General features: G+C 45.6%; 1 protein-coding gene and 1 long non-coding RNA gene across 2 annotated transcripts; one reads left to right on the top strand and one right to left on the bottom strand.

Annotated features, from left to right (window-relative positions):
• Positions 1-1,796: 1,796 nt before the first annotated feature.
• On the bottom strand, positions 1,797-19,730 carry KDELR2 (KDEL endoplasmic reticulum protein retention receptor 2). The gene is made up of 5 exons (XM_047837734.1): positions 19,514-19,730; positions 10,051-10,151; positions 6,376-6,534; positions 5,050-5,302; positions 1,797-3,875 (listed from the first exon to the last, which is right to left on the bottom strand). The coding sequence occupies exons 1-5, from the start codon at positions 19,602-19,604 to the stop codon at positions 3,841-3,843; spliced, it is 639 nt and encodes a 212-aa protein (XP_047693690.1). The 5' UTR covers positions 19,605-19,730; the 3' UTR covers positions 1,797-3,840.
• Positions 19,731-19,796: 66 nt separating this feature from the next.
• On the top strand, positions 19,797-23,530 carry LOC125154069 (uncharacterized). Its single transcript, XR_007147660.1, has 3 exons — positions 19,797-20,112; positions 20,369-20,595; positions 23,274-23,530. It is a non-coding gene; the product is annotated as an uncharacterized LOC125154069 (long non-coding RNA).
• Positions 23,531-23,946: the final 416 nt, after the last annotated feature.

Here is a 23,946-nt window from a genome sequence, read left to right as displayed (position 1 = left end):
TATTTCCATTCTGTTTTGGTAATAGAGTCAAGTGTAGTGTAACATTTGCCTTGAGACTTTCACCTTTAAAGTGCTCAAGGCGATCAGAGCGCCTGGGTGACTCGGTTGGGGATCCAATTGACTCAGGTCATGATCTCACGGGTCGTGAGTTCAAGCCCCGTGTCGGTCTCCGCACTGGCAGCCTGGAGCCTGCTTTGGATTCTGTGTCTCCCGCTCTCTCTGCGCCTTCTCCACTCATGCTCTGTGTCTCTCTCAAAAATAAATATTAAGAAAAAAAAATTTTTTTTAAATTAAGTGCTCGGGGTGAAACTAGGAGTGGAGACCTGGAATATTCTAATGTTGTAAAAAAGTGTCCCTGTCTTTTTAAAAGATTAGTGCTATATTATGCTGCAACTTTCTTTAAAATCCAATGCTAAGAGGGAATTGTTTCAGAATCAGTAGGAGAAATACCCACAGCACCTACACAAGACGCCGCCACGCTACAAAGGCTAACTCAGAGGGGTGAAGGGAGTGTCCCCTGTACTGAGCAGGGCGCGTTTCTTGCTAATTCCACATTCAGTCACTAGAGGGCGAAGGACACAGGAGAAAAAAAAAAAGCCCACGTGGAGCCCCAATTCAATCAGCCCTCATTAGATGGCACTCAGGTGGTTTGGGGAAGGTACTTAAGAGTCAAGGTCTGCAGATGCATTGCTCTCCCAACAAGGGCAAAATTGACCAATGTTCTCAAATAAGCCCCAGGAACTCCTGCCAGAAGTGGTTTCCAGCCAGCTTGCAAGGCAGCTGTCCCCAAACTAAGCACAATGGGAGGGGAGCAGGGGGTCACAGAGGTGCTGAGCACTTAATGTGTGTGCCTCAAGTTCTATTTTGAGCTTCACAGACATGGACTCATTCACACCTCACAAAAACCCTACAGCAAGAGTCTGCAGGTAACAGAGGGAAGAGACTCGTTAATCCAGGGTCACAGAGCTAGAGTGTGAGGAGCTGAGACTCCTAAAACAAGGCTGATCCCAAAGCTTGTGATTTTCTGACTCAGGGTTCCCACTAACCACTTAGGACTTTTTTTTTTTAAGTTTATTTATGGGGGGGGGGGGTGAGAGGGAGAGAATCCCAAATCCCAAGCAGGCTTCGCGCGATCAGCACAGAGCCCAACTAGAGACTCAATCTCACAAACCGTAAGATATGACCTGAGCCAAAATCGAGTTGGACGCTTAACCGACTGAGCCACCTAAGCGCCCTTAACCACTTTTTAAAAGTTTATTTATTTTGAGAGAAAGCAAGAGAGCACAGTAGGGGCAGAGAGAGGGAGAGAGAATCCCAAGCAGACTCTGCATCGCCAGCATGGAGCCCGAGCTAGAGCTCGAACCCACTAGCCTCGAGATCATGACCTGAGCCAAAGTCGGAAGCTTAACCGATTGAGCCGCCCAGGCGCCCCTCACTTGTGATTTCTATTGAAAGGAAATCTGTGCTTGACCTTTCCAGGGAGTCATCCAACCTAGTGGCATCTTGGGAAAAACTGGACTGGATCTTCTCCCAAGGGTTTCCACCTGCAACCTTCCCCTCCCCCCCCCCCAACCTTTTCTCTACCTACTTACTTCCCTCGTGACCAGACTGCAAGGAAGCAGGACACGTTACTCTGACAGCGGCTGAACTGGACCAGGGAACAGATTAGCACCTGTAAACAGCCAGCAGCTTTTCACAGAATGATCACTCAGTGGGCAAACTGGTTAACTTTGCTGGATTTCTCATGCTTTCACTTTTAAAACAAATTCACACAAATAAAACACCTGGATAAAAAATATAATTACCTGATAACCTTTATTGGAGACGTGAAAGGGACTCTGAAACAGTGCTTTATAAAGCGCATCATACAAGGCCTTCGTTTCCTATGTGTGCGGAGACGCGGCCCCAGTCCCGTACTCCCACTCAGCCACCCTATTTATGAAGATGTCATCCTGGTTGGCCACAAAATGGTGGTCCCATCTTGGCCGGCTTTATTTTTATGTGGGCACAGTGACTAGAGAAGGCGTTGATACTTCCCAAGCCAGGCGGCCTGCTGAGGTCCCAGATCTTGTTGTCTGCACTATGCTCTCCCCCAAGCGGTCCCAGCTCGTGTTTGATTTACATGCACAAAAACAGTGTGAGCCTCCCACCCACCCACCCCCAGTGTGGGCAGCAAGCAGTCTGCTCCACTTCTGTGGCAATTTCCCACCCTTCCTCCGTGCTCTCAAATCTTCCAGGGAGGATGAAAACAAACTAAACCAAGACTAGAACGCTAGAAACATACGGATACACCAAAGCAAAACCATGAGGCATGGAGTGCAGGGAGCAAGACGAGAGAGAAAGACAAGAGGTTAAACTACGCAGTTACACTGCCAGTTCAGAAAGAGGGTAAGAGACACACTAGATAAAAATAAAACCCATCTAGCTCCCTTCTTCCACAAACTATTTTAATGCAGCAAGCAAAAATACTACATCCTGTAGTAAGCACTGTTAGTATTCAACACTTCAACATTTTATGGTGCATCACATAAAAACAAAGTCATATGCTTTTGCATAAAATCAAAAAAATGTAGCAGATCAATAAAACAGCAAAATCAGGAGGAAAAACTCCAATTTTTCCTCAAAATACAGATAGTTTTAGATTCATTAGTGGACAGTAAATGTTTATGGCCCTATATTGAGCTTTTGTAGCCAATCAAAAAATGAAAAAAGTCATCCTGACATAGAATAGTCCAAAAGCCTAATTCACAAAAAAAAAAAAAAAAAAAAAAAAAAAAAAGACAATTTGTTCTATGTTTAATAACATGTTTATTGAGGATGGTAACAAGATAAATCATGCAAGAGCTCAGTAAAAACAAAACAAAAACAAAAAAAATTTAAAGAGTATAAGGAATGGCAATTGGTGCTGCCAGTTAAGAAAAAAACGTAAATCAATTTACTACCCGAAAGTGATACGAAAAACCGTGTGAATCTGAGCATGGACATGGTTGTAGTAATCTTTTGAAAGTGAAAATAAAGGTGACAGGTGACTGCTTGGGTTCCGTTCCTCAGAGGACATAATCAACGTCCCTCACATCCCACACCTGGGTGGCAAGCGGCCTAGAACCCCTGTCCACCAAGTTCTTCGACATCCTCGGGACAGTCTCACACTGACTCTTCTTAGCAGAAGAGGGCGGGCACCACTGGGGACTCTTAAACCTGACTCCTTCTACGTTCAGAATCTTAAAATTTTGGTAATGAAAACCAGAAGACTTGCAAGCCATCCTTACCAGCCTTACGTGTAGTGTTGTCATGTCCAAGGAACGATGGCCACGTTAGGTGGGAAGAAATTTGAACAGATATACCAAATTCAACATAGTGTCTCAGATTTCAAACAAATATAACTCATCTTTTGGCAAAAAATAAATATAGTGGAATGCAAGTTTGATAGATGGAAGAATATATAATCTACCAACTGTCAAGGGAGTACAATTTCATTGCAGACACAAAGAATCAACAATTTCAAAGAATTAAAAAAAAAAAAGGTTGCACTTATTCCTCACAAAATCTTCACTTTTGGAACTACCCCAATTGAAGCTACACACTGAATTTATTAATACAGCATTAAGTTCCTTTGTGTAAAAAAATCTTTGTACATAGTAATAAAAAAAGATAAGGCAAGATGCATTAAACAGAAACCTTCTGGCTCTTTTCCTCGGGGTTCCTACAGAGCCACTGATGACTATCTGAACAAAAGAGTTAAGTTTCTGATTTTCCGTATCAAGCATCTTGTGCCTTTGCTGTGGTAAGAACTCTGTCCGAGCACCCTGAGGGACAGATGCTGGTGGTGGTCTTTGGCACTTACGCTGGCAGACTGAGCTTCTTTCCCTTGAGTACTAGGATTTTAAAGAGAGGAAGAGAAAACAAAAGGTTACTGCTATTGATAAGCTTACAGTTTCCTTTTTCCCGTTCCCAGAGGCCTGTCACACTCAAGACACTACAGAATAAGGTCCAAGGAGACAAGCTTTTGGCGCCAACAACCATTTGATTTTGGTGTCAATAAACAGAACCCTCTGAGCTATGAATATGTCATGCACACATACACTTGAAATTTCTTCATGTACCTCAATGCCACAGCAAGTGAATTTAAGAGACACACATTCGATTGAAATTGTCACCAAATTCACAGCAGAGTTTTATGACTTTCTCCCCTGATTCAACATATATTAAAATGTAACTGTTACTATGTATAAAAGTCTATGAAATACTGGAGGTTAAAAAAGAGAGAAGATCTATGTGCTCTTATATCTAGCCATTAGGAATCATACCGTATAGCTGTTTAGCAAGGGTTCTTAGCCTGGGTCAGTGGCTGCGTTTCAGGGGTTCCTGAATCCCCTAAAACTATATGCTTACATCTGTGTGCACATGCATAAATATGTCTTTTTTTCCCCCCATCAGATTACTGTGACGTTTGCATGTCCTATATTCACATAAATGGGGCAATGTATATATACAAGGATACCGATTAAGCACTGGATTTTAATAGCAGCTAATGAGTAACAGCCTGAATACCCACGAACAGGGGGCTGAGTAAGTAAATTATGGTAATACACATAATGAAATAGTCTATGGCTACTGAAAACTACGTAGATTTCTATCTACTGATTTGAAAAAATGTAAGTGGGGAAGAAAACCCAGATTACAGAATAGCACGTGTATTTTAAAAATCCGCCATCTGTGTATACACAGACACATCAGGAATTACATTTCCCGAAACATTAACAGCAACTATCTCTGAGTGCTAGGGTTTCAGGTGACTGTTTTCAGAATGATGAAAGCTAATTCAATTTTTTACAATAAAAACATGCTGTCACAGAAAAACAATAAAGCTCGGAAAAGAAAAAAGGCTGAAAACCTTGATCCAGAATTTTATTTGATGGTCGTTAAAATGTTTTCCTGAAACGAGCTGTGCTTTTGGAGCAAGCGCCAGATTAGGAGCGTGCTGGGCCAGGTCGCTCCTGAAAACCCGCGGCGGGAGGAACAGGGCGGGGAGCACATAGCCCGAGGTACCTTTTGTGATGTACAAGTAGAAGAAGTCGCAGTACAGAATGGTCTGGACGACGCCGGCCACCACAGCAATGAGGTCAAAGAAGCCCTCAAAGTAGAAGCGCCAGATCCAGTTGACGAGATAGAGAGCGCGGTAGAGGCCCAGGAAGAACAGGTAGTGGGTGGTGATGGTCTCCGCCTCCCCTGTCTTGCTGATCATGAAGAGCTGGGGAAGGATAGCCACGGATTCCAGGTAGATGGAGAAGGTCCACAAAATCTGTAAGAGAAACCACAAGCTTCGGTCCGTACCCACCGTGAGCTCACGGGAAATACTCTTGCTTTATCGTGGAGCAGCTCAAACAGCAGTCTGGGCATCTGAGCACAAACAGAGTAGCTTAGCAGTTTGATAAATCACAGAAACTTTAGCTACATTTAAGAGGCATGACACTCCCAATGACAGGCTGGGTAACTGGACGCCTCGGCCGGTGTGAATTTTCATGACCTCGTCTCTCCAACATCTCCTTCCCTGTACAATTTTCTGTGAATCTACAGACACGTTTCTCCCGGATAAGCCTGACCCACTGCGAATCTAGGCTCCCGAGTGAACGCTGCTCTCTGCCGGGGCGCACGACACTGACAGCCGGGGCCACCCCTTTCCCACTGATGGTCTGCCTCACCGGCTGGTCTCCTTCCCAGAGGATCTCAAGATTCTCATCATCTTTCTTATTCTTTAGGCTTTTTCGGTGTGGCTAAATCAAAGGGGCAAGTAATGGGAATTGTAATTATGCAAACTCTCTGCCCCACACGGCACTTTATTCATGCCGACGACAGAAGGCCTCGCGGGGAGCCCTGCGTGTCTGAATCCATGAGCGGCAGTTTCCCCAAGACACGAAGGGAAGGGCGAGGCACCTAGGAGCAGGCACGGCTCTGTGCAGCGCAGGGCGCCATGCCAACCACTCCCCCTAAACGCCAGAGCGCAGCAAGGAGGCTGAGGGGATTCGCACGTGGTATCCATGCACGACACCCTTACGTGAAGAGGAAACAAAAGCTGGGTCAGAGTGGAGAGAAGATCACGTTCTTCCAGCACTCGGATAGGCAAGGCACTGCGCTCACTACGCAGACGCCTACTTTATGTTCTAGAGGAGAATCTGGCAATAATCCATCAGCAGACACCCAAATACCTGGGGGCTTTATTCCCGTCTGTGACTTATTTACACCAAATAGTATATGCTGCCCCAGGAGCTTGCCAAACAGAAGACACAAGCAAAACAGAACCGTCCCACGTTATCTGCAAACACGGCTATTTCCCTGGGGAAGGAGACATGCCCACTAACTAGCCCCCTGACTCACCTCAAGAGGAGAGAAATCGTGATTGACTAGAAAGGAGAGACCTCCCACGGGGACCACCAGGAACTCCACTCGGAAGGTATCATGGTTTCCGTCGTAGGTCGCCTTGAATTTCATGTAGATCAGGTACACCGTGGCGTAGGAGCAGGCAATATAGATGAGCTAAGAACGAGAAAAGCACCAGGTCACGGATACTTCACGGCGGTTCCAACTCCCTTGGCTTCCTTCTACATCATTCGTATGCTCAGAAAGGCAAGATTTATTTCTTTAGCTTTTTTATTTTGATGCTTAAAGACAATAAACTTCATTTTTTGGGGGTGTATACTTCTATGAGTCATATAACCACCACCATGATCAAGACACAGAGTAGTTCTATCTTGTGACCCCCCAAAACCCCCTCATGCCGCGCCTTTGGAGTCAAGCCCTCCCCCCTCAGGCCCAACCTCTGGCGATAACTGATCTGTTCTTTCTTTCTTTCTTTCTTTTTTTTATAACTGATCTATTCTTGGTTTCCATAGTTTTTGCCTTTTCCAGAATGCCACATAAATGGAATCATATGGTATGTCTCCGCTTCTTTCACGCAGCTAATGCCTTCTTGATCCAACCATGCCGCCGCGTGTAGTAACCACGGCTCTCTTCTGCTGCCCAGGAGCGGCTCACCGCGTGCGTGTTACCACAGTCTGTCCGTCCATGCACGAGTTACAGGACAGGTGGGTCGTGTCCAGCTTGATGGACGGGAGATACAGTTGCTAGGGGCATGTACGTACAGGCATCTGTATGAAACTAAGTTTTCATTACTCTTGGGTAAATACCTAGGAATGGGATTGCTGATCTTATGTTAAAAGTGTACATTTAACTTTGTAAGAAACCGCCAAAGCGTGTATTTTTAATCTCACTTCAAACTATTAGATAGCAGCTTAAGAAAAAAAACGAACACAAAGTTCACTCCATGCAGTTCAAAACTAGCACACACCCCCTCCGCCAGTGCTTGTGTAAAGATAAGATACCATGTAACTCACATTTGACTTTACAATGACCATTTGTGCTGACAGTGTGTTACTTTAACACAGAAAAGTCAGATCATTTCTATGAAATTTTGTCTGGTAACATAACAAAAGCAAAACCAAAAGCTGCCTGCGGTAAGGCAGCTCCCATAGAGGTGCAGCTGTTCAAAGGCTTACAACCCAGTTATGTTCTTCCACGTTCAAAAGGCCAAACACCATATATTCATCCAACCCAAAGGAAAAGTCTGATATTTTGAAATTACAGCAATTTTCAGGATGTGGAATTTTAGGCCCAAGAACCAGGGCAGGTTTAGCTTATGGATAGGAACGACTGGGGTATCAGCTACACTGCCTGGGACTCCTTACTGGGAAAACCACCTGGTGAAACATAATGAGGAAACATCTGGGCAAAGGACTTAACAGGAAAAGGAGAGCAATCATCAAACCCCGTCATATGCTTAACAACGAAACAAAGACACTAAACTGTCCCCAGCACCTCATCATGAAATTATATTTGCAAATAGCCAACAAGGTATTAAAATTGGTCATACCCATATACCAAACTACCAAAAAAAAAAAAAAATCAAGGAAGATTAGTATCTTACTTATATTGTGAGTTCTCTCCACATACAACTATGTGTATGTGTGCATATATGAATAAAATAACATATCATCTACATGTATCAACAAAATATATATACATTTATACACAGAGTCCCCTCCAGCAGAACATCCAACCAAGTCATGTCAAGGTCCCTCCTCAGCACCCGGCCTTCCGCCAGCCAAGACCTTGTCCGCAAAGGCTTCGGTGGCCACCAGGGAAAGCAGCTGTTGTCTCCTCTTGCCAACGCTTGGCTTTTAAAGTGAAAGCAATGAGGGGCGCCCGGGCAGCTCAGTCGGTTAAGCGTCGGACTCCTGATTTCGCCTCAGGTCATGATCTCACGGTCATGGGATCGAGCCCTGCATCAGGCTCCATGCTGACAGCTCAAAGCCTGCTTAGGATTCTCTCTCCCCCCGCCTCCCTCTCTCTGCCCCACTCCCGTGCTCTCTCTCAAAATAAATATAAATAAAGCCAAAGCCATGAGAACATAAAACTTGGCCCTCACATCTCTGATTTTCAGGACATGCCTGGAAACTAGAATCAAACAAGAAGGAGCCCTGTAAAGCTAGGTATCCTGAGGGGAATGGAGGAAAATTCTTGCTCACACGCTTCTAATACCTGCAGCTTTAACTTGCCTGGACAACAGGCAGGGACCTAGCCATTTTAAGTAAGCAAACTATTTCCTGATGACGAGGCTCCCATCACCTAGTAATGAAGAATGGAATGATTACAGGGAACTCAAATTTGCTTTTTAGTAAAGACCTCAGGTCCAAATACTTCTTTGTCTCCCCTACGTGTGTTTACAAAAAATGTTTTTCAAGTGCCACAACAGGCTTCAGCTTAAACGCTACTTCCTCGGGTGTGCCGACAAGCGCTGACAACAGGGCCCCGCACACAGGTGCTCAGTAAGCTACGCAGAATGAATGAGGGAAGAAATGAGACTCCTCCTGCACAAGGTGAGAGCCCCATACTTCTCCTTCCCAGTACCCATCCCAAACTGCAGTCATTCATTTGGTGCTGGGATGATCGGTCTACCCTTCCCAACTAGACAGTAGGCCTTCCTTCTTAGCTTCCGCCCTGTCCTCAGCGCTAGGGGAGGGCCAGTGCTGTGGGTGTTCAGGAAGTGTAAGTTCCACGGCTGTGTGGAACCGAGGCCTCTGCAAGTGAAACACGTGCATCCCCAAAGGTCCACGAACATTCTGCATTTTAATTTTTTTTTTTTAATGTTTATCTATTTTTGAGACAGAGCATGAACAGGGGAGGGTCAGAGAAAGAGGGAGACACAGAATCCGAAGCAGGCTCCAGGCTCTGAGCCGTCAGCACAGAGCCCGATGCGGGGCTCGAACTCACGGACCGTGAGATCATGACCTGAGCTGAAGTCAGACGTTTAACCGACTGAGCCACCCAGGCGCCCCAACATTCTGCATTTTAATAACTACACATTTTTTTTCATGTGGATAACGACACTAACGCCATGGATACTAATGTTTAGGACAAGGTAAAAGGTTTCAAGAACACACTAAGTAAATGATGGTACGGATGTTATTTAGGCATGGCAAAAGCAATAAAGATGGCCCATAAAGAAGTTTATAAAACATGGATTTAACAGGAAAAAAAAAGTAGAAGCCTGCACATAATCCCTCGCACAAGAGCAAAACAGGCACCGCGGCGAGGAGCGCTGGTGGCTTTCATTTCTAGTTCTGAACCAACCTGCTGGGTTTCCCAGGGAGTCTGTAATTTCCCACTGCTTGAAAACATAATAGTCACCCCTCTTTCTCACAGGGTTATCAAGAGCTTTAGAAGTTTATCATACTCAAGGAATTTAAGATTAAAAAATCTCTAAGTGCGAAGCACTTCAATTAAATAGATTCTGCTTTGAAACAGAAAATATGCTTGATGATAACACTACTCCCACTTCTACATACAAGGTGGTCTGAAAGTGCTTACGTTGAGAACAGCATGTTTAGACATCCCTCTAGAAGACGTTTAAGCACGCCACTGGCCCAAACTTCATAGCTTCCATCAGCCTGTGAACCATGGATAAAATGCATTCTGTTGGCTGTCATACCATACCTTCATAGATGTATTATATAATGAAATAAATGAAGTAAAAAGATCCAGGTAACGAGTTGTGAAGACCAGTGCAAAGAGAAGCTGGCTTTTTCCAGAAATACCTAAAGAAACAAAAGGAGAGTGTTAGCCAAGTGTCTGTGAGAGGAGCTGGCTGTTTCCTGCGGAGAACACTGCAGGAAGTGCACACATGGGGAGTGGGCACCAGGGCCAGTGGCTCACGTCTGGGAGGACTCCGTCAACGAGAGCTGCTGTACTTTTCCTTTCGCTTAACATTCTTTTTGTTTTCTTTTCCAGTTAACATCTTTGAACACGCTCCTTCGGGGAGGTTCTAACCACTTTGCAGTCTTATCATGCCAGGTAACTACGAAAAGTGCCTTAATTATGCCAGCACCAATATACCAGGATGTGCACTGTTCAAATGAACATTGTATTTCTCAAAGACTTTAGACAGGAATAATTTCACTAATTCCGCTGTTAGTGTTATAACTGGTCTGCTACCTTTAGCATCTTTCTTTCCACTTTAAAACAATGTATCTCATGGTGACAAATCCTTCAGGGGATGGTGTTGGAATCTAACCCGATTAAGCAGATGAGGAACCCAGTTAGGTGCACTGCTTCAGGTAACAGTCTGAGCAGTAACCCCCGGGGGCAGTGGAAGGGCCTCCCAAGGTGGCTTACTTTGCGAGGGCAGCATTTCTTGGACATGTTAACATTTTAAAAAATTCCACCTCTTAGATTCGTCAGACAACCATAAAAATGTTGCCGTGGATGCTGGATGCAACGACAGAAGGGTGGGAACCTGCCACTACAGCCAGTCCTCAAAAGCAGCACTTTAAAAAAACAGTTTGGGGGACACCTGACTTTGGCTCAGGTCATGATCTCGCAGTTTGTGAATTTGAGCCCCGCATCAGGCTCTGTCCTGACAGCTCGGAGCCTGGGGCCTGGTTCAGATTCTGTGTCTCTCTCTCTCTCTCTGCCCCTCCCCTGCTCACATTCTGTCTCTCTCACAAACAAACAAACAAACAAACAGATAAATAAATATCTTTGAATCTGTTTCCACCTCCAACAACCAGGCCACCTCCAGAGTGCTCTTGCAGCATGTGACTCAGCTGGGGGAAGTACCGAAGGTCACATAGCGTGTGCACTAAGCTTTTCTGACATCTGTATGTGGCCAGGTATTTATGTGACAAAGGATGTAAACTATGGGTTTCAGATGAAGATTGAGTGAATTCATGAAGAAAACTGAATCTTTCCAGGCCAGAACCCACCCACCCTCCTCTACATTGCAAACTTCACCCCATTAGACATCGTTTTAAAATTTTTGTTTAAGGTTTATTCATTTTTCAGAGACAGAGAGACAGAGCATGAGTGGGGGAGGGGCAGAGAGACACACACAGAATCCTAAGCAGGCTCCAGGCTCTGAGCTGTCAGCATAGAGCCCAACGTGGGGCCCAAACTCATGGACAGAGAGATCATGACTTGAGCCGAAGTCGAACGCCCAACTGACTGAGCCACCCAGGCACCCCACCCCATTAGACATTTAAGTAAGCATGTATTTAGTGGAAATGTCGCTGCACATAATTATCGGCAATACTCCTATGGATGTGAAAATCACATTGTTTTTATTTTTTTTTAATATTTTTAATTATTTTTGAGAGAGAGAAAGAGGGAGACAGAGAACCCAAAGTAGTCTCCCCACTGTCAGTGCAGAGCCCAACACGGGGCTCAAACTTATGAACCATGAGATCATGCCTGAGCAGAAGTTGGATGCTTAACCGACTGAGCCACCCAGGTGCCCCCAAATCACATTGTTTTTAAATGACATTTTACGAAACACTTTTGCCCACTGTTGAAATTCAAAGCCTGGATACAAGAATGTTACTTACTACCTATGAACATTTGTAGTTTGAGTCTATTCACAAAAACACCCAAACAGAAACTGAAGAAAAAGTTGACTCTCTTCCTTCTAGATCAATAGTAACCAATTTCAAGGGTCAAAGGTGGAGATACAGACATTCTGCTCCTTTTAGTCTTCCCCAGTAATGGGGAACTTCTTTTTCTTATCAAAGATCAATGTTCCAAAGGAGAATAATGAAGCTGTCATTCACAAAGAGACATGGGACAGAGAGAAGAGAAGGGAGGGGAAAGGAAAGGGAACATGCAGTTCACATTTGAGATCCGTTGAGGCTTTGAGAGAGAAATTCCCAGTTCACTTCCTATATGGTTCTCTCCAACATTTTAAATAAAAAATTATAGGGTACGTACAGGCAAGTTTATTATAAAGGATTTATTCTAATGGAATTTTGGAAGCCAGATACATTTGAGATTTTGTCCCCATTTTCAGCATTCCTTTAGCAAAAATCCAGGACTCTCATATCATTTGTACCACTCCCTTTTGAGACCCAATTCACATATCACTTCCCCTGGCAAGCTGTCTTTGAAGACACCTCCCTTGGTGCTGTTTATTCATTCAGCAAGTACATAATGGGAACCCCTTCCCAGCAGCTGCTGCCCTAGCTCCTATTAACGGTCTTATAAAATACACTGTGATTATCTGGTTGCCTGTCTTCCCTCTTTCCCCACAGACACGGAGATCTCCAAAGGTTGGGGTCATGTCTTTTCTGTTTTGTATTCTCTGTGCTCAGCAATGGGCTTGACACACAGCAGGGCTAAGAAAATACCTGCTGAATGAATGAACAAATGGTCAAAAAAAAAAAAAAAAAACCAACTCGTTTTATTTTCATGTCATGGGGTAAATATTCATTTTGGAATAACACTTGCAACGAGTTTCCAAGTCATACCATCTCTACGACTGTAAATAGGCAATGTTCTTTGGGCTCTGCCCTAATTTACTGCCAACCAGAGGGTAGGAGAGCCCCCTGCGCAGGAGAGAAGAGAGACAGGCGGCGTGTGGCCTGCAGCTTGTCTCGTGGTGCAGAATCCATGCAGGAACTGCTGTGCTGGAAACCTGAATGTGCTTGTGCACTTCTATCCCATTCGTCCTGGTCTGGGATCCTCATTAACAAGCTGCAGCTTTCCCTTTAAAACAGAAAAAGAGTCCTGTCTTCACAAGATGGCAGGGATCCCAGCTGAAGACAGAGGGGGCAGCGGCAGGAATCTCCTTGTGGGCGGGGACCTCTTGCAAAGCCTGAGGGGCTCCCTCAGTCACTTTCTCCCTGTTTTGAGACCAAAGCATGTGAATACTAGCAGGTCAAGCTCTCAATACTCACTCTAAATGTTTCTGAAACAGCCATCCCAATACCAAATGCACCAAAAATACGTATTAAGGAGTAGAACTTGTTATGTGGAAATCAGTCATTAAACCTAACACCATTTCTGTCTTTTCCCATTGGGCCAAGTTAAGTTTCATAAAATCCTACGACTATATACTACAGTGTACATTACTTTAAATTGGGCTGCAGGTTAAAAGTTGACTCTCTTATATTCCCACTGGTTTATAGAACAGAACCCTCAGCCAAAAAGAAAAGCTTCCCAAGAATTATTTTTGTCCTGGTAACAGCTGAGCTGCGACCAAGCCCCACAGGTCAAAGCACCAGGACAGTTTGTGCAGGGCAGCATTCAACAAGGGCCCCTGGCACCCCACTCTGGACCCACTGTCTCTTAAAGAAGTCGATCCTCTCCTATCTCCTAAAGGCCATGAACCTTCCCTGGAACAGCAGGCTAATAGGAAATGATGCGTAACACAACTCTTGTGACTTAGGGAAAAAGAGGCTCTTGGAGCCAAATGGACTCTGTTCAAACTCAACCCCTGAACACACAGGATAAGCCTGGGCCCATTACCTACATCGCCCCCCTACCTCACCTCACTTTCTGCATCTGTCAAATGGGGACAAATCTTAACAACTCGATGGGACTGTTGGAGAAAAAGTGTTTTATATTATACCTGCCACACTGCAAATGCTTGATAAATGACAGCTCTTACTACGTACTGTTTTGTCGTTTTCTCTTGTTTTCAAAGAAATACATGCTATTTCATTAAAATTTTCAAATGGGTTAAAATATATGTAATAAAAAGCAAAAGGACCTTTTAACATCCCTCCCACCTACACTTTAAATGCAACTTTCCAGGCTTTTTTATGTAATCTCTACATACAACGTAGGGCTTCAATTTACAATCCTGAGATAAAGAATCACATGCTCCTCCAACTAAGCCAGCCAGGGGTTCCTACAATTTGCTTTTTTAACTTAACATCTCAGATTTACCTTCTGGGTTTTTTTGTATACTTTCCTTTTTTTTTTTTTTTTTTTTTTTTTAAATTAAGCTCTTATCTTCCCCTGTTAATACTTCCAGCTCATTCTTGTTAATGGCTGCATAATGTTCCATAGTGTGAATGTACCAACATTTGAGCAACCACTCCATTAACGGACATTTGGGTTGTTGATGATTTTTGTTCTTATGAGTACTGCACAAACATCTTTTTTATCTATAAACAGTGTTTTGTACATACTTACGTACAAGGAACATCTTCACACCTATAGATAGTTTGTGCACATAGGTTTCTGTAGTTCACCTTCTTAAGAATTGCTGGGATAAAATATACAAACGTCAACTTTAAGTTTTGCTGATTTCCCCTAGGAAGGCTATGCCAATTTTCATACTCAAGAACACCAGATGAGAATGCCCTTCTGCACCTTTCCATATATTAGATGTTTTGAACGTCTTTTCCCACCCAGCAGGCAAATGATGGTATGCATTGCTGTTTTACTGTCCAAGTTTCTATTAGTGAGGCTGGGCATTCTTTCATGATTAACGGGCCTTCTGTTAGTCTTCTGTGAACTGCCAACTTTGCCTATTTTTCTATCCGTTTTTTTTTTTTTTATTTGTAGGAATGTTTCATTATGTATATTAACTTTTTGTCACTTAGATATATTGCAGATTATTTCTCTCAGTTTACTGTCTTTTAACTTTGATGATATTCTGAATCAGTAAATTAATTTGGGAAGATGAATCATCTTGCTTCGTTACCAGCCTGCCTGGTCCTATCCAGGACCACGGTAGGAACATACACTCGGGTCATCTTCTGTGTCCACCAGGAAAGTTTCACATTTTTCTTCACGTAGGTCTTACATACTCCTTGCCAGGAAGTCAAGGGTCCTTTCTCTGGGATCCTTCTAGCCATTTCACACCTATTGGATTTACTGTCTACATGGTTTATTTTTATTTTTAATGTTTATTTATTTATTTAGAGAGACACAGAGAGAGCAAGAGAGCGTGCAAGAGCGAGAGCAGGGAAGGGGCAGAGAGAGGAGGAGACAGAGAATCCCAAGCAGGCTCCATGCCATCAGTGCAGAGCCCAACTCAGGGCTTGATCTCATGAATGGTGAGATCATGACCTGAGCCAAGATCAAGAGTCAGATTCTTAACCAACTGAACCACCCAGGCACCCTTACTGTCTACACAGTTTAATGTTTAATACCCTTTATTTTTATCTTTTTATACATGTCTTATTTCAACTCCATTGCAACTTTCTCGACAGCAGAGACCTTGATAGCTGCTCTGAATTGTGTCCCCAGTGCCTTGCAATCAGTGGGTGGTCAACAGATGTTTGAGAGCAATGATTAGCCAACAGACTGGCACTCAAAAGAAGAGAGGTGACAGCTGCTACAAAGAGGGAGCTAGGAATGTAATACAAAAGCTTCGTGAAGTACACCATGACCGCAATAAAAGATGAGATGCTGTACTTCAAAATTATAAGCTATCCAATCATGAGAAATGCAGGGACACTGTATGTTCCTGTCATGTTTAGTATGATAAAAGTCTATAACACAACCGACATAACCACAGCTAACAACAATCAAAGCAGTAGATGCGGGGGAGGGGAGAGACTAGGAGAGGGTTGCTGGGAGTCATGGATCTGAGAAGGACCCCACTAGTAATTTAAGCACAACAGATAGAGCGCTATTAATAACTATCAGCCGGCCTACAGGAAAATGTTGCTAGGAAGTTCTTCATCTACAATCCAAGGCTTGTTCTCCCAAGGCTATCCAGGTCAGCGTTTAGGACACGGATAGTGATAACTTCAGCATACCGTGGATCCGGTTGCAACGAAGGTTCAAGCATATGAGAAAAGTCACATTTCATTCGGGCACCCCTCTATAATGACAATGGCAGACAAAGGCACAGGAGACTGCCAATTCAACACAGCTATGCTGAGATCAGCTCTCCTGTCCCTACTTTAAAACAGGCCCTTTAAGGTGCTCATTCTCAAACTAGATGCTCAGGAAAACAGAATCTCCAGCTTCCTCACTAACCCATCTCAGCCCTTACGCTAAGGGAAAAAGCCCCATGGTTCTGGCTGCAGGCATGTTCAGAACAGGTGCCAAAATCCTAAAAATGAACCCCAATACCAGTATTTTCAAAGTGAGAAACACAACCTGAATGTACATGTCTCTTATTCCAGTTATTTGAGAAACTCCTATCAAATTCTTACTCCTTCAAAAGCCTCTAAACAACTTTCATAATTTAGAATGGAAAAACAAAGCAGCTAGTCAAATTTAGCATTTAACTCTGAATAAATCATCTTGGTGATTCTGATTTTTAAAAGGCCAGGAATCTCATGTGTAAGAACTAAAATGATCCTAAGTCCGACAAAGAGAAGCTTAATAATGCCCTATAACTAGAGCATTAAATTGTAGGAATACTTGACAAACACCCGTGAACTTAACTATTTATCTTCTTTATTATTTTGGCGGAAATATTTTCAGTTTTCCTAAATGCTCCTAAATTTCCCAAATGAAAATAGTGAATATTAAAAAATCAACAAAATAGCAAACCCTCTCACTTTCTCTATATAACTCAAGGTTTCCTTAAGAATTCTATACCTGGGGGCCTGGGTGGCTCATTCGGTTAAGTGTCTGACTCGATTTCAGCTCAGGTCATGATCTCACGGTTCATGAGCTCGAGCCCCACAGCTGGCTCTGTGCTGACAGTGTGGAGCCTGCTTGGGATTCTCTCCCTTTCTCTCTCTGCTCCTCCCCTGTTCACACTCTCCCTCTCAAAAAATAAACATTAAAAAAAAAAAATGCTACACCTGGAGGTGCAGTAGCTTCTCCCCAACATCTTAGTTTAGATACATATTTAAGAGACAACATGCTTCCGCACTTAAGGACTTGACAGAGAACGGGTTTCTGAGAAATACGTGAAAGATGAAGGGACTCACACAAAAATTTTGGAGCAAAAATCAAGATTAAAAGTAATATCTTCAGACTGAGGGGTGGATGAAATGGTTACAGGTGATTGAAAGGTACAAAGTTCCAGTTATAAAATGAGACCTGGGGATGAAGGTATAGCACAATGACTATAGTTAACAACACTGTACTGTACATTTGGAAGTTCACAGGAGAGTAGACCTTAAAAGTTCTGATCACGAGAAAAAAAATGGTTAACTATGTGTGGGGACGGATGTTAATTAACTAAGCTTGTTGTGACCATTTCACAATATATACGTACATCAAATCGCTATGTTGCACACCCAAAACTAGTACAATGTTCTGTGTCAATCATATTTCTTTTAAAAAAATTTTTTTTCAACATTTATTTTGGGGACAGAGAGAGACAGAGCATGAACGGGGGAGGGGCAGAGAGAGAGGGAGACACAGAATCGGAAACAGGCTCCAGGCTCTGAGCCATCAGCCCAGAGCCCGACGCGGGGCTCGAACCCACGGACCGCGAGATCGTGACCTGGCTGAAGTTGGACGCTTAACTGACTGCGCCACCCAGGCGCCCCTGTGTCAATCATATTTCAATAAAGCAGGAGAAAAAAATTTCCTGAACGCAACAAAAACATGACCTAAACTACCGGTCTGCATCAAACGTTTGAACTAACATTACTTAGGCCAAAATAGACATTGATTCAAAAGCCTTCGCTGTGACCTACGCTGCTTGTGTTTCAATCCTGGCTCTACCACGAATTTCCTCATCTCCCTTAAGACTCAGTTCCCTCCTCCACAGAACGGAGACAACAGCACTCAGCTCTAAGAGTAAAGACTAGGTGGGATAAGCTCGATCAAGCAGCTAGCGTCCCACCTAGCGCACAGCAAGTGCTTCGGTGTCAGCTACCACAACTGCTGCAACTACTCTGCTTTAACTGGAAATCACACAACTGAACCTCTCAGAACAGGTACGAACTGCGAGATCACCTCCAAGCCAGACAACACCGGTTTCGGTACGTGGACTTTGTAATACCCATTTTGATCGCTCAAAGGTCTCTTTTGCTTTTGCTTACTTCCTCCATCTCGGGTATGTTCTGGGGAGATAGGCGACTCCTGAAGACAGCAAAGATGTGGGGTGTTACTCTAGAAGGGGCAATTTCAGAAATCAATCAGGTAAGTGGGATCTCTGCCACCCAGGTCCTTTAGGCCTCCCCGTCTCTTATGGCCTCTGCAAACATTTAGCTTCTTGCACTCAACTTATTTCACTGAGGCCATGGCATCAGAAACACGTTTAAAGACCACACTGCATTTTAAGACATCATTGAAAACGTCGCCGCTCTTACGCTTCTAGGGTTAATGCGATGTAAAACTTCACAGCTATGATCTGGGGAAGATTTGTCTCACTGCCTCCCGGCAATGCATGCATGAAATGTGTACTCCAGAGGAGGGAGTCGCCAACTCACTGGTGACGTGGAGTGAGGATTACAGGAGACCACATGAGACCTCGGCGGTACCCGGCGCCGCAGGCTTAAGAGAACCCGTTATTAGATGGAGGCACTCGGAGTTCGACAAACTAGTTCGTTTCTCCAAGCAGCACTGACAGTCCCCAAGATATTCACTTAAGAGACCTCCTCACACCCCCCTCCCGTGGCGGGCGTGATCTTGGACCCCAGAGCTGGGGTGAAGCCCACGGCACTCCACGGACAGGCCTGACCCGACACCCTAACCTAAAGGCCAGTCGTCGAAGGGGCAGGGTGAGGAGCGGGGTGACCTCCCCGCGCCCGCTCCACCTCCCGGGCTGGCCTGGCTGCCACGTCAGGCCGAGCGGGCCGCGGTCCTGCCCATCCTCCTCCCTCCCGTCCCATTGATTCGCGGGCTCCCCACACCTCCGGCCCCTCCCGCCCCCTCCCCCCCGGCGCGGTGCTGCACCCATTAAAGTCGCGGGCGGGGGGCGGGGGCGCGCCAGCCGGACTCCCCCGGCCCCCGCCCCATCCAAACTTTTCCGACAGAATGGGGCCCAGCGCAGTCCGGCCGGCTCCTCCTCCGCCCCGACGGCTCAAGTTCGGGAGTCGACCCCGCGCCGAGCGGGGCCCAGCACGGCGACACCCTGCCCGGCCTGAACGCCACGCAATGTTCCCTCCCGCCCCGGGTCCGGGCGCCCGCCGGGCCGGTCGAGGGGGGTGTGTCGGGCGCCGCAGGCCCGCGAGCCCCGGGGCGGCCGAGGTCGGCGGGTCCTCAGAGCGACCCGGCCTGGAGCCCGAGCCTCTCCGGGACGTCGCCCGCCGCTCACCGGCGCAGGAGCGCGTCTTCCAGATCTTCAGCAGCAGGATGACAATGGCCGCCAGGTGGGACAGGTCCCCGGTCAGCCGGAAGATGTTCATGGCGGCGGCGGTCGGCGCGGCGGCCCCGGGGCTCGGCGGCTCAGGCGGCAGCGGCGGCCCCTGAGAGGAAGCGGCGAAGATGGCGAGAGCGGGCGCGACGTGGCCAGGGACGTGGCCAAACTGCCGGCGCGCGCGGGGCAGTCTGGGAGGGCGGGCCGCAGCCAGGCCCCGCCCCGGACCCGCCCCTTAAAGGAGACGCGTCCAAGCTCAGGCCGGGCCCGAAGCGCCTGCTCAGGGGCTCCCTCCCCAGGACCCGGACCCCTCGCCGACTTCCCCCTGTCGGTTTCCGGCTCCCCCTCTGGTGCCAGCGATTTCCTTTAATTTTTGAAATGACACTCCCTTGCAAGGGATTCCACTCCCCCCACCCCCCACCCCCATTGATTTTAAGAGCTCTGCAGGATTACTGGACGAAAAAGTGTAAAAGGAAAATAAACATTAATCCGCGGTGGATTCGCTCAAGATAAAGTCGATATTGGGGGTGCTGCGGCGGATGCGGCTTATGCGGGAGGTGATTGAAGCTTTTACCATTCTGGGGAGTCTCTTTGAGGAACAGTGCAAAATTAGGTGGAAAAGTGAACATTTCTGTAGGGTGAGAAAATGAACCACAGGAAATTACAAACAGAACAAAACTGACAAGCTGGAGCCGCTGCATAATTTGCGGAACCCAGTGCAAACTGAAAACGTGGGGTCCCCGGTTCAAAGGCAGGAAAAGAAAATGCTGTTTCAAGGAACCAAAATATAAAGCTTTTCCCTTTCTTTTGCAGTCTCTCTTGGGGTGTTTCCTGTTTGCGATTTAATGTTCTGAAGAAGAAAAAGCCTTCAATCGTGATCATGAGTTTTACAGATTGTCTTTACATCGGACCATGTCAGTTTTGAATGGAAATACCGTAAGACTTAATTCCAATGCTCAGTGGCCGAAAGAACACAATTGCTGTTTCACGACTTGTCCCAGAGCCGGCCAGAGAGATGAACACAGGCCAGACCCAGGAAGGTTGGAAGGATAAAGGGGGGTCCCCAAGGCACAGAGCAGGCCAGGGAGGGCATCTTTGGGCATGGGATTACCGGAGGGGCCAGTGCCACCACTCACGTGAGGCAGGGCCCGTCCTGGACTCCAGTGGCGTGTGCACCTGGGCCTGATCACTGGCTGCTGGTTCCCTCCTCAGCCAGCTGACATTCCTGGGGCAGGGAGGGCAAGCCAGGCAGCTCCCCTTTCCATGCTCAACCCACAGGCAGAGGGCAACCCTCCAGGGTATCGCAACCTCAGTACTAGGACACACAAAGTGCCTGGATCAGGGCAAGGCGACAGGCTTGCCCCTTATGGGTTGGCCACCAAATGGTTGGATGGCCACCCGCCATACTCTGCTCAGAGAGGCTACAGGGCACATCAGTTCAACCAGACCCACTCTGACCCAGCCAGACCCACCCTGTACCTGCACCACTTCCCAAGTGGAGGGTGCCAGGGCACAGGGGAGCAGGCAGTTTAGAACCCATCCTGGGGAGGTAAAAGGCAGCAAGAGTAGAACAAGGCAGGAATCGAGGCTCCAAGTCTCTGCTGTGTATCCCATTGTGCCACGGGACCTCACCTGCAAAACACCAATTCAAAGATAAAATTATTAAGAATTTGAAGACGGTGGCTGCAGAGCATCAGGCCTTGACTGAAGGGCCCTTCTGTCCCCTGAAACTGCATTGGTTGCTCACCCATGATCTCAGCACAGAGTCCTGAAAATACTACAATATTTTTATTAATTAACAGCCTTGCACACTTCTGTAATACTCCTACCTCTTTTTTTCCACCGTATACTCTTCGGTCACCTCTATGACTATGAATTTGTGTGTGTCCAGGTGTTGGGAATAAAACTTGAACAGTGCAGGGGCGCCTGGGCGGCTCAGTCTGTTAAGCATCCAACTCTTGATTTTGGCACAGGTCACGATCTCACAGTTCCTGGATCGAGCCCCGAGTCGGGCTCTATGTAGAGCCTGCTTGGAATTCTCTCTCTCCCTCTCTCTCTGCCCCTCGCCTGCTCAGTGAGTTGAGCGTCCTACTTTGGCTCAGGTCATGATCTCGCAGTCTTTGAGTTCAAGCCCGCGTCGGGCTCTGTGCTGACAGCTCAGAGCCTGGAGCCTGCTTCAGATTCTGTGTCTCCCTCTCTCTCTGTCCCTCCCCTGCTCATGCTCTCTCTCTCTCTCTCTCTCTCTCTCTCTCTGTCAAAAATAAATAAACATAAAAAAATTTTTTTTTAATTAAAAAACGTTAATAGTGCAGAACACCGATTTTTTTTCTATTTTTGTATAAGATATAATTGACATAACATTATATTAGTTTTAGGTGTATAACAATGATTCAATATTCATATACATTATGAAATGATCACCACAATAAATCTAGTTAACATCCATAACCACACAGAGTTACAATTTTCTTCTCATGGTGAGGACTTTTTTTTAGTGTATTTATTATTTTTGAGAGAGGGAGAGAGAGAAAGTGGGGGAGGGGGGGAGAGAGAGAGGGAAACAGAGAATCCCAAGCAGGCTCCACACCATCCATGCAGAACCCGACTTGGGACTCAAACTCATGAACCTTGAGATCATTACCTGAGCTGAAAATAGGAGTTGGAGGCTAAACTGACTGAGCCACCCAGGTACCCCTTATGATGAGAACTTTTAAGATCTACTATAAGCAACTTGAAAAAATATAATACAGTATTGTTCACTATAGTCAACATGCTTTAAGTATCATTCCCAGAACTTACTTATTTTATTATTAGCAATTTGTACCTTTGACCACTTATGCCCATTTCTCCCACACCAAGTCCTACAATAATTTCAAAATATTCTCTATAGAGAGAACAGACAAATGACCTTTTCTCCAGCATGATTGATTGAAAAATAGTTCAATCCATCAGAAATAGTTCAAATGCTAGCTTGGAAATGTTTCTTTCATCTTCCCAAGTGGTCATCAGTTACACCATGGAAATTTGTAGGACTGTTGTCACATTTGGGAAAACCTCAAGTTACTTCATATAAAAGCTGCAAGATTTCAGGACAATTCTAGTTTTCTTGTGCAGAGATTTACATGACACTTTTTGAATTGGTGACACTAATTCACCAGCTTGTTGGCATGTCTTGTCATATTTCATGATTTTGAAATATGTCCATAAATTACTTGATCCTTCCCTTAAGAGGGGGACTTAAGGGGCACTTGGGTGGCTCGGTCGGTTAAGCATCTGACTTTGGTTTAAGATATCTCTCTCTTTGGCCCTCCCCACATGCACTTTCTCTCTCTCAAAACAAACTTTTTTTTTTTTTTTTAGAGAGGGGCTTAATCCCTCTTCCCTTGAATGTGGACTGGATTTAGTGACTTGTTTCCACCAATAAATAGAATATGGCAGAAGTAGGGCACCTGGGTGGTTCAGTTGGGTGAGCGTTTGATTTCCACTCAGGTCATAATCTCATGGTTTGTGGGTTCGAGCCCCGCGTCAGGCTATGTGCTGACCCCTCAGAGCCTGGAGCCTGCTTCGAAGTCTGTGTCTCCCTCCCTCTCTCTCTGCCCCTCCCTCCCCCAAAATAAATAAAACATTAAAGCTTAAAAAAAAATATGGCAGCACTGATGTCATTTCCCTTCCAAGACTAGGTCCTAAAGGTATTCTTTTATCCTCCTTACTCTCTCAGATCACTCACTCTGGGAGAACCCAGCTGTTGACAACAAGGACATCAAAGTTGCTGTTATGCAGAGGGTCACCTGGTAAGAAACTGAGTCTTCCTACGAACAGCCAGCAAGGACATGGGGCCTTCTGCCAACAGCCTTATGAGCGGACTATCAGGGAAGCAGCATCCCAGCCCCTGCCCAGCCTTCGGATGAATGCAACCTCAGCTGATGTATCTTAACTGCAACTGCCGGGGAGATGGAATTCAAAATAAAATCTCCCGCCAACCCAGTAAAACCTCTGCTCAAAACGTAGGGGAGAGTGAAGCAGTTCTCTTCTTACAGTCGGTTTTTATGGGTTTTATTTTATGTTATTATTTTTTTTTTTTTGAGAAAGAGAGAGAGAGAGAGATTGGGAGAGAGAACGTGCTGGAGGGAGGGCAGAGAGAGAGGGAGAGAGAGAGAATCCCAAGCAGGCTCAGCATGGTCAGTGCAGAGTCCAATGCGAGGCTATATCCCACAAACCGTGAGATAACCTGGGCCAAAATCAAGAGTCTGACGCTTTTAACCAACTGAGACCCCGGGCTCCCCGAAGCAGTTTTATTATTGAATAAGCATCAAAGCAGACTGTGATGTGGCTCACAGGTAATCTGCTTAGGAAATTTCAAAGACAGAAAAACCTCACCCTTTTGTACAGCC

The sequence above is a fragment of the Prionailurus viverrinus genome, chromosome E3 (assembly GCF_022837055.1).
Source record: "Prionailurus viverrinus isolate Anna chromosome E3, UM_Priviv_1.0, whole genome shotgun sequence".
Classification (NCBI taxonomy): domain Eukaryota; kingdom Metazoa; phylum Chordata; class Mammalia; order Carnivora; family Felidae; genus Prionailurus; species Prionailurus viverrinus.
This window is presented reverse-complemented; position numbering and strand designations above follow the sequence as displayed.

Coding starts and splice junctions, on each gene's coding strand:
- KDELR2 (XM_047837734.1), bottom strand. CDS start 19,604: ATGAACATCTTCCGGCTGACCGGGGACCTGTCCCACCTGGCGGCCATT. Junction 6,535..10,050: donor TATATAATACATCTATGAAG/GTATGGTATGAC, acceptor TCTCGTTCTTAG/CTCATCTATATTGCCTGCTC. Junction 3,876..5,049: donor CTACTTGTACATCACAAAAG/GTACCTCGGGCT, acceptor TTAAAATCCTAG/TACTCAAGGGAAAGAAGCTC.